This window comes from Phoxinus phoxinus, assembly GCF_949152265.1.
Source record: "Phoxinus phoxinus genome assembly, chromosome: 11".
Classification (NCBI taxonomy): Eukaryota; Metazoa; Chordata; class Actinopteri; order Cypriniformes; family Leuciscidae; genus Phoxinus; species Phoxinus phoxinus.
The window spans coordinates 30,367,544-30,378,649 of record NC_136886.1 but is presented as its reverse complement, the minus strand read 5'-3'; the positions used below and the strand labels follow the sequence as shown (position 1 = coordinate 30,378,649).

At 38.0% G+C, this 11,106-nt stretch overlaps 1 protein-coding gene across 1 annotated transcript; it reads left to right on the top strand.

The window, feature by feature from the left end:
* Positions 1–8,803: 8,803 nt before the first annotated feature.
* Positions 8,804–10,625, top strand: sox21a (SRY-box transcription factor 21a). The gene has a single exon (XM_079628514.1). The coding sequence runs from the start codon at positions 9,202–9,204 to the stop codon at positions 9,919–9,921; it is 720 nt and encodes a 239-aa protein (XP_079484640.1). The 5' UTR covers positions 8,804–9,201; the 3' UTR covers positions 9,922–10,625.
* Positions 10,626–11,106: the final 481 nt, after the last annotated feature.

Genomic DNA, 11,106 nt, shown 5'->3' with positions numbered 1-11,106 from the left:
TAAATATCTGTAAAACGACTTAACGTAACGTTAGTCCTGTCGCTCCGGAGACTGTAAGCTGGATCACGAGAGCAGTTGTACTGATTAATCTTCGAGTAACAACGAGAGTAAGTGAAGACTGCTATGTTTATTCTAACATCCAAACAAAACACCTCAATCGCTTTCGGAGACATTCTACAGCTGCTCCAGCGTCGAAACAATGGCGGACTGTGTCCAGCTCACTCAGGGCGGGTCTATGCTCAAACTGCAGTGTCAATCAACAGTCGTGGGCGGGGCTTGTGCAATTCTACGTCACATTGCATTGATTCTGAGAACAGCTCTTATGATTTATGGGGATTAAAAAAAAACACTGGTTGGATTTTTATCATTATAGGGTGGTTGTGTACACACACTGTGCCAACACACATATTATTATGTTCAAACACCATGTAAAAGTGAATTTTGCATAATAAGTGCCCTAAAGTGAGGAAACCCGTTGCTTCAAAATTAAGATAATAAACAATGCGTAATTGAAAAAATGAAGTTACGCGGAATTGTCAAGTTCACATAACTTAATTTTTTCAATTACTCTTGGGTTTCCTCACTTTTTTTTTTTAAGTTAACAAACCCTTGCCCTTAAATAAGTAAAGTCAACTGATCGCTTTTTACAGTACTACCGTAAACTTTTTGATTACTTTTAGATTGCTTTTGAACTAACTTGTTTATAACATTGATTTGAATAGTATAATCTTGTACCATATTCATCAAAAATACAAAGAGAAAGAAAAGATAATAATAGTTATAGTGGCTGGTCTGTTTGTGCAATTCCATAAAACTTTTGAGAAAAGAAAATTTAAAAGATAAAGGAACTTTAATCAATTAATTGAGTAATGTGAACATCAAGTAATCATGTAACTAATCAATAAACAATAACTGTAATCTGATTGGTTTTATTTTTTTTAAGTAATGTGATTAAATTACAAGTATTTCACTTTTGGAGTCTGATCGTAATCCAGATTGCATATAATTAGTTACTACTGAGCACTGCATTTCATTTTTACTGCATTTTTTATTAATCACACTAGGACAACACCAATAATAATAATTATCATACTGCATAGAGTTAACCTAACCTTAATTTCCATATGGGTTGATTACAACTGGGAATCCCCCTGTATTCCAATAACCCGGAGAAGAAAAACGTTGTCACTTTACATCCCGCCCCATAATGTCTTTAAGATTTGGTGCCGGAGGTGACAGCGGGTATTTGTTTACAGTCTGTCATCCGTGTCTCATGGTGTTTTGAGACGAAGTTATGTTAGGGCATAAAGGAATTAACCTGAAGGCAAAATCCTGGATTGACTGAGAACAAGAGGCAATGTGTTAGGCAAGCAGGCATCGAATCACAGCCTCTTGTCCCCGACATTTGTGGCTTTGTCTGTAATCGTAACCATCATCTCTGGAGAGTAAGCGATACTGTAGGCCTTTCTCCTCCTGGATGGACAAACAAAAGTGTGGGATCTTTGCAGTAGACGATCCTATTGTGTTCAGTTCAAAGGTGTGCACAAGAAGGAATGCGTGCCTTTACCTTTCCATTGAAACAGCACTTTCAATACACTCTGGTAATGTGCAAAAATTGAGAGAAGATATGAAAGGATAGCCAGATCCATTATAGTGGGAGATATGTGGTATGCTTCCCTTACAGCGATGATCTCATGGCAAAGCTGAACACACACACACACACACACACACACACACACACACTCTCTCTCTCTCTCTCTCTCTCTCTCTCTCTCTCTCTCTCTCTCTCTCTCTGTCTCTCAAAACATGTTGATAAGTAGGCCAGAGTTACTTTAATTCTGTGCATTTATCTTGTAATTGAGATGCCCATCCTTGGTTGTGGAATACCTTATTAAGATTATTAAATTATTTGACATGCACCATTAATCAAAACGATTTTCACAGGATGAATCTTGTGTTTAAGCTTTTGAATAATACCTAATTCATGATAATTACTATTTAAAAAAAAGGCAATAAACAACCCAAGCCAAGTGTCCTACCAGGACAGCTACTGTATAGGTATAGAAAGAAAGCAAAAACACTTTAAAATATGTATGGTTTAAAATGAAGACAAAAAAACTATTTGGACACTTTATAGTTGTCTAATATTAGTGGAACATGTCCATTGTTTAAAGGAATGAAAGTTCCTCCATCATTTACTCGCCCTCATGTCATTGCAAATCTGTATGACTTTCTATATTTTGAAGATATTTTGAAGAATGTTTGAATAAATAAAAAAACATTGCATCCCATTGGCTATTTGTAAACATTCAAAATACATATTTTTGAAAACTGTTTCTTTAATTTGAAGATCTACATCTGTGGTTAGGATACCAGTGTGAAATTGAGGAGAACAGACTTCATACAGCCACTAAAAATCACCTTGTTTTTAATGGAATATTGCAGTATTTATTTATAATTTATCCATACATATCATTATTTTTTACAAAATCACGTGCCCTCGTAATCTATAATAAAAATAACTTATCTCATAACGTCTCTTCTCTGATGATGTGTTTACTGGCGTGAGGGCGGGGCAACCTGTCACTCACACGAGATTGATTGACCCAATAGCAAACCACAACCATCCAATCAATTCCTGATGGACAAAATCAAGTCCCGCCCTACATTTGTTTTTGTTCGAGAAGCCGTTTCACTCAGATATACTTCACACGTGGGAAGAAAAGACTATCGCAAGCTTCGTTTCATGCCGACTTCAAATAAACTGGACAAGTGGCTCAAAAAAGTTTGTTTTTGCAGACAATGCTTGATTTATTCTGTAGCTATTCTATGTAATGTGAAGACATAAAGACATTGTAGGTGTGGCTTAAGTTTCCCAGTACTTTCGGGAGTAGTTTATCATGTTGTTTTGTTTTATATGTGCCATTTCCTTATGAACAGAACAAAAGAACTAAAGTTAATTCTTCTAAACAAAACACTTTCTGACAGAAATTGCTTTTCTGGAGCAAATTGCTTAAAGGAGCAGGGAGAGAAGCATTTGTTACGCTACCACCTCCATTCTGTGTCTTATGGCACGGTCTTCTTAATATCAATATCAATGGGCCGATGAAGGTTAGAAATCAGTGTGACATGGAAAGCAGCTGTTGGCTTCTCCTTTGGACCTCTGCGGTCTGCGGTGACAAAGTAGATTGATAACTGATTACACTCGACACGCTTAAATCATTTTCCCAAACCAAATGAAGTTCTACTGACAGCATCTGGGATTTTCTGTCGTTTACCTCTGAAAATAGTTTCGACTCATCTCTCAAGCCGAAATTGCATTTACAGTATCTAATGCTCTTACCGTAGGCCTAGATGTCAGTGGGGCGAGTTAAAATTCAATAGGTTGACAGTAAAGAATTGAACATATTGCAAGATATTCATGTGATATTCAGCTTGTTTTCGACTCCTGTCATGATGGCAGCTTTTTCATGAACATTAAAAAACACAAACACAGGAATTATGTCAGCAATGTGCAAGTTTACACTCCTAAAGCCGTTAAAAATACAATTCAGAAAAAAACTCTTAACATGCATTTTTGTACGTAAGAATTAATATCAGCGCTTGAAAAATGAAACCCTTCCATTGTGTGTATTAATGTTGAACATAACTTAGAAACGAAAATTTTCTGTTAAAAAGAAGCTAAACATCATATATACAGTAGCCTATAGAGAAATTGAGATTTATCAGTAACAACAAGTTAGATTTATTTAGGAAAATATGGAAATCACTTGGGAACATGATCACCTTATGTTATGTTTCGTATTTAACTTGTTTTTTTTTTTTTTTTTTTTTTTACACCTTACTATACCCCTCTAGTATTTTACGTATCAATGATATTCATCTTTTACATCTTTACATTATACATTATTACGTTTCCACTTTATTAATTTAAATATTTCATGCTGTTGTTTCCCTTTTTGGACCTCACGTTTGTTAAAGTGCATGCCTTTTCAGAAAACTAAATTGTTTATTTTCCCTGACAACTAAAAAGTGTTGTTACGTATATTTAAGAGCTTGGATTATGTAATTACAATTACAAATTATAAAAGAGTTTGTCATCAATTGTATAAACTTAACCTCCAAAAAAATTTTTCAAGGTTTCATAGTCCCATTAACAAAGAACTTCAACAACAACTCAAGCCGTTCTCATGCGCGTGATGGTCGAGCATGTCTGATGACTTTTTGAGAGAATAAACGTTGGCTTTTCTCTCCAATCCTCTCCATTCATCCCGTGTTTTCTTTGGACCCAAATCCCTGTCTTAAAGTCCGGCTGTCATGGTGATAGATGGGGATTCTTCCCCTTTCTGTCCTTTTGTTCACAGGCCCGAACTCTCAGCAGTTTCTGTTTCGAACAAAACCTTCAAATGACTCTGAGTGAATGTGATTAGGTTGAAGGACCTCAGACAAATTGAGTGGACAAAAACACTGGTCATTGTCCTGCCATTTGCTTCCATTGTTAGCATTCTCCACAGTGAAACCCTTCAGAACATTAGCCACACAGTGTGACCATCCTTCACTCTCACTGGAGCTGTCCTTTTATCTCCTTTCACATTCACTGGATTCATTACGGCCTACAAAGGACAGCCAACAAAACAGCTTGTGATGTCAGCTGGATTCTGGGTTCGTCATGGGAGGGCTGTGTGCTCGACGCCGGAGCGGGTGAAAAGACTCAGGACTCAGAATGGCGGGCCGAAAGCGCGTCAAGCACTGGGTGGCCGTACGTCGTGGTAGATACTGCATGTCGTCCATGCTGAAGGACACTGTATGTTCTAGACATTTCAAGTGGAATTCGTTTAAATGACCCGACTTTTTCATGCACGGTGTGATACTTTTCTAAGGTTTCATGATTGGTTATTGAGCCGGGCGGTTGTGTGCCATTCAGAATTGAGAATTTCAATTCCATTCCTGACAGGACGCAGAGTTGCAATATGAATTTGAATATGAGCAGTGTTAGGGAAAGTTACTTTTAAAAGTAATGAGTTACAATATTGTGTCACTTCCTAAGTAACTAGTTGCGTTACTTTTCATAGAAAATAATGTGTTATGTTACTTTTGTGTTACTTTTTCTCATCTGGGCTTGGATTGTTTGTTTGTTTTTAAATAACAAAAAAAAAATCTATTTTTGGCAAATGTAAAGGCCCTTTCACACCAAAAGTGAAATGATTAAGCCTCAGGGTGAAGTAAATGCAAATTCACGTTCACGCCTGTACATTCGAGGGTGCAGCTCAAAGCTTTCAGCTGGATTGCAGAAGAATAGGACGGAGGAGAAAGTTCAACACTCTTCCTTAAAGGCACACCGCGGAACTTTTGGCCACTAGGGGCGCTAGACCTGTAACTTTCACGTCTAGCGCCCCTAGAGGCCACAAGCGCCGCAGCACTGTCGCAAAAGTCAAGAAGACATCCACGATCCCTCTCGCGATTTCTCTTTTTTGCCTCCTCAGAAGCAGTTTTCAACTTTTTCCTTGCCTCAGCCATGGCCAGGAGTCGAGCAGGCGGAAAAATAGTAGCAAAAGCGCTAGCTCCTTGAGTATATCAGAGCTTGTGGTCATGTGACGGTCGTAAAGTGATTCGTTCTCCAGGCATTCTCCAGGTCACATGACCTGGCCAAAGACGGTGCGTCTTCTCCAAACTTACATAGGTGGTATTTCAAGAGGGCAGCCCCGCTCGGAGCATTGATAGTGTCACGCGCTGTATATTGGCCTGAGGAATCATTTAAAATAACTCATATGCTTCCACTCTTTAGGTCACAAAGTCCGTGGTGTGCCTTTAAGCAATAAAAACAAAAACAAAATTAAACAAATATGATGTTTAACTAAAGTAATTTTTGCTTATGTGGTTGAATTAGATCATTGAAGTTCAGCAGCAAAGACATTGGTTAATAAAGTGAGATGAAATACATAAAGTATATTGTATTATCTAACATATTTAATTATTGCAGGTTTAAGTAATATTATAAGCTTGCATTTCACTGTTTTTATTCATTTTGAGGAATTGTGAATCGGTTTTTGAACTGCAATAAGCATCGTGTTCACACAGCGCACACAACGCCTCTTACTCACGATTTCTCTCAATAAGGGTACAGGAGAGCATTCAGTCACTAAATGGGAAAACAACCAAGACAGCAACATGTCGGCCCTGATCCGGGCCACATCTGGGCCATGTGTACAGTACCAGATCCGGGCCACATCTGGGCCGTGTGGAGTCCATGTGTACAGGACCAGATGTGGGCCAGATCTGGGCCGTGTGGAGTCCATGTGTACAGGACCAGATCCGGGCAACATCTGGGCCGTGTGGAGTCCATGTGTACAGTACCAGATCCGGGCCACATCTGGGCCGTGTGGAGTCCATGTGTACAGGACCAGATGTGGGCCACATCTGGGCCGTGTGGAGTCCGTGTGTACAGTACCAGATGTGGGCCAGATCTGGGCCGACTATGTTGCTGTCTGGGAAAGTAACTGCGTTACTCATTTAAAAAAGTAACTCAGATATTTTGTTGTTAATTGAAAAGCAATGCATTATTTTACTCATTACTTTAAAAAAGTAATCAGATTAAGTAACTCACGTCACCAACACTGAATATAAGGAAGAATCACAATGAATTAAACTCAAATTCAAAGAAATGTATGTAATTTTTAACTAGAAGAGCAAAGGCGTTTTGAATAATGGCTTCTCGAACGTTTTGTAAAGATTAGCAGGCCTCGGAGCCAATAGCCTCGTGGACAGCGCAGCTGTGCCTCTGGTGACCCGAGTTTGATTCTCAGTCCTTTGGCGATCAAGTTCCCCTCTCTCCACCCATGCTTTCATATCTGATCTCTAACTGTCCCATCCAATAAAGCCATAATAAGGTCAAAATATAACTTTAAAAAAGGCTTATGGACTTAGATAATGATACATTTTCCCATGAATGCATTGACTTTCTTCAGCAAATTCCAATTCAGTTTCCCGTGGGTTGTTGCCAATTCATTTAAAATTTACACTTATGGATTTTTCCCAAAACCTGAGCACCACACCTGAAGAAAATGTGAATATATAGTTCATCAATATTGTTATTTCTTCAGTCTGGTTAAACGTCTTCTGCACAGTTATGCAAGTGATTCTTTCTGCAGCACATTCATGTTCTTTAGTTTAGAACACAAATGTTTAGAGTGCTTTGGTGGTTCTGTCAAAGCACTGTGGAGATGAAGAACTGAAGGCAGGGCAAAGCTGGACATACAATGGCTCTTCTTCTAGCTGAAAATTAAAGGATTTCTCCTTTTAACGCATTGTTCTTTTCTTCCGCTCTCTCCAAAGGACCTTCTTTTCCTTTCTGCTAAATAAGCTTCTCTTTGAGAGATCACCGAGAGCACTCATGCAGTTCCAAGATGCGTTCCGAGATGTTTTCAGGAGAATGAAAGGAGGCTAAACACAGAGCCGGTTTTAAGAGTCATTTGTTCCTTTAATTACCCCGGAGCATATTGTTCTGGTGTGGTCCTGACTCATGACAGACACCTCCTAGTTCTCAGGCTATGATCGCTCCAATTACAAAAGGATCTTATCACTTCCTGTTGATGAAAACATTTGAACTCTTGCTCATTTGTGTATGCAATAATGAAATACAATCAAAGCACATTGTCTAGTGTCAATGTTTATTGCGCTTAAGTGAAAAAAGAGATTGCAGGGCTATGTTTGTAGATAGTTTATGACATACATGCACAATAAACATTTTCAACAGTTGTATTCTACATTGTCACATGACCTCATCACGTTGCATGTAAATGCCATCCAGTTATTATTTAATATACTTTTTTAAGAAGCACAATTAAGCAGTTGTGCTTTATTGCTGCCAATTGTAACTTGGGCTTGAGTAGTTTATATTAAAGGATGTGAGGTTGATAAATTGTCTGCAAATAGTACATCCATGGTTACAAGAAGATTATGAAGATTTAAGAGTATACAAAGAGACATCATTAGAGAAACGACGACAGTGTCGAATTTCCACGCTTGACTTAATAATAAGCACTTCTCTAGATACCCTCTAATATTAAAAGCCATTCAACAAAATGCATCATAATCACATAGTGATGGAAAAACACATATGACCTGCAGTTATGGACACAATGTTAACTGAACTACAATGGGTGTCTTTTAATGACACAGTATCTGTGATGAAATAGCAGCCTATGGGCTATTGGTTAAGAACTGAGTTGCCAAAACAAAGATGACAACGGAGTATTTATTTATTAATTTATATATTTGTATATTAAATGTCAAAAAATGGGGGGGGGGGGGCACTAAAATAAGGTACACACTGTAAAAAAAAATCATGATTTGCTATCACAACATTTTTTCTTTTGTCACATCAACTTAGATAATTTATGTGATTCAGACAATATATTGAGTTTCTGTTGATTAAACCAATCTCCTTCATTGTATCATATTGTAACTCAATATTTTACATTTCAATGAACTTAACTTTGAAGCAACCAGGTTAGGCCTAATTACTCTTTTAAGTTAAACCAACAATGTTTTTTTAATGTGTACATTTTTTACAGCAGTGTAGTTTTGATTTGTATAACATGTTTGCTCACTACATCATTTCTACAATACTACTATTTATATTATTTAAGTTTTGATGACTAATACTATTCTAACAACTAAATGCTATTTAACATTTCGAATAAACATTGAACTAATTATCTGTTAAAGATTTAATAATGTAATATAGTCATCGGAGTGCTACCAGTGGAAGTAAACTGCCCCACACACACAGTGCTGCTAGATTTCACAGGACACACACGCAGTGACGTCATTTATCTCAGGACGAAGTGACACGCCCACTTCATTCAAAACTCAGCGCAAGGCGGTACAAACCTGAGCAGTGTGTGATGCGCTTTAAGCCCAGGTCACTTCAGAGACTCACCGTGCGTCCATGGATAACAACTACAACTATTGCCACTTGTTTGAAGAGATAAATAGCCCTATCTGATGGCATTTGTGTAAGTCAATGATAGCCTACTTGACAAATAGTAAAACTTATTTCCAGGCGGAGACTCAGATTTTGGTGCCATGTTACAAAAGGTAACATAGCCAGGTCTGACTGAACTGTGCGTGAAGGGAACTTTGGGCTGCTTTCCGCTGGACTGAATTGAAAAAGGAGCACCAGAGGAAACTGTTTCAGAAATGGCAAAGCCTATGGACCATGTTAAGCGTCCTATGAACGCTTTTATGGTGTGGTCGAGAGCTCAGAGACGCAAGATGGCACTGGACAACCCGAAGATGCACAACTCTGAGATCAGCAAACGCCTCGGAGGCGAATGGAAGCTCTTGTCAGACTCTGAAAAAAGACCCTTTATCGACGAGGCCAAACGCCTGAGAGCCGTTCACATGAAAGAACACCCGGATTACAAATACAGACCGCGGCGGAAGCCCAAAACCTTGGTCAAAAAAGATAGGTATCATTTTAATGTGACGTATAATCTGGGTGACAGTGACCCGTTGAAAAGTGCGCGGTTACCCGGTGACGCGCTCGCGGACTCGCTGAGCGTGGAAAAAACGTCTGTCGCTGGTGCTACTCGGGTGTTTTTCAGTCACCACCACCTGTCCGCCAACCCCTATCAGTTTCTTGACCTGAATTCCAAAATTACGGAATTACCCCCTGCTCCTTTCCCACATTACTCTTTGCTCGGGTATCCCGGTGGAGTCTCCGCGTTCCCCGGTATGGGGGTTCTGGCCGGTGCGCCACACGCTCACCCGTCTCCGGGGAACCCGGGCCACATGGTGCCCTATAACTGCCTGGGCTGGCCGGGTTCTGGACCTGCTGTTCCTTCTTCTTACGTGCTTTTACCAGGAATGACCAAAGCTCAGCACGAACATTACCTGACATACGCCGCGACGATATGATTGGATGTTCTTGTGGTTTATGGTCACGTGCACTTGTTTAAAGTTTTGCATTTGTAAAAAGAAATAAATTTGTAAAATATTATTTGTGCAAAAGGAGTTCGCTTTTAATCTTTTTTCGGAAACACTTAATTTTACAGTGTCCTTGTTACATGTTACATGCACTTACTGTAGGAATAATAATAAATATGCATAATAACATGCAACTAAGCCAAACTCTAACCCTAGCCCTATTTATATAGTAAGGCTACATGTTGTTAGTTAATATCACTCATTACTTAGTTACACTGTAACACGGACATCTTAAAATAAAGTGTAACATTTATTTTGTATTTTATGAAATTTACGATAAAAAATTTTGCAGCTGATATGGTTTCCAGAATTTAAATTCTGTAATGTAAAAAAAAAAAAGATGTTACAAGCATTATGGGCATGTAGGTGGCTATATTTTACAGTTAACTGTATATGTCATTAAAAACATAATGTTGATACAACAGCCAAATATAGAGCTATTACAATCTGTTACAAAATGTGCTGATAATAACAAAGACCAAAGTTTTGCACACACAAACACACTACATGATTAAATAATGCTATCAACTTTAACTAATCGACATAAAACACTCAAATGGTCCTACATAACTGATAACAAGAATTACAAATAAATGTTAAACACTTCACAGAATGAATTTTGTTAAATAAATTGTGAGACCATTCATACTTTAAACTTTCATAAATAAAAAAATATTTTATATTTTTTAACTATATTGTAGTTTGGCAGTAGGCTATGCATGCGTGTAGTTTTATTCATTTATTTTAAAGTACATCATAATTTTGCAATATATTGTCTTGTAAAATGTTATTTTATACCATATGATTTAGTAACGTAGTTAACCGATTAAAAGTTTTTTTTAGCATTTACATTCTTCTGTTAAAACTACTTTGTGAGAAATGACAAAACAGTGGAGAAAATTTACAGAAGGAATCATCTTCCGATCACATTCTAATATCTGTTTGTCATTGTCAACATAATGTTGTTTAAAAAAAAAAAAAGTTTGAAGACTACCATATAGACCTGATAATTCTGCAATATGATGAGAAAAACAGACGACAAGTGACAGAATGGCAAACGAACGGGGAAACAATCTGTTGAGAGGAAAGCCATCAAATGCAGAGTCAGTGATGTAA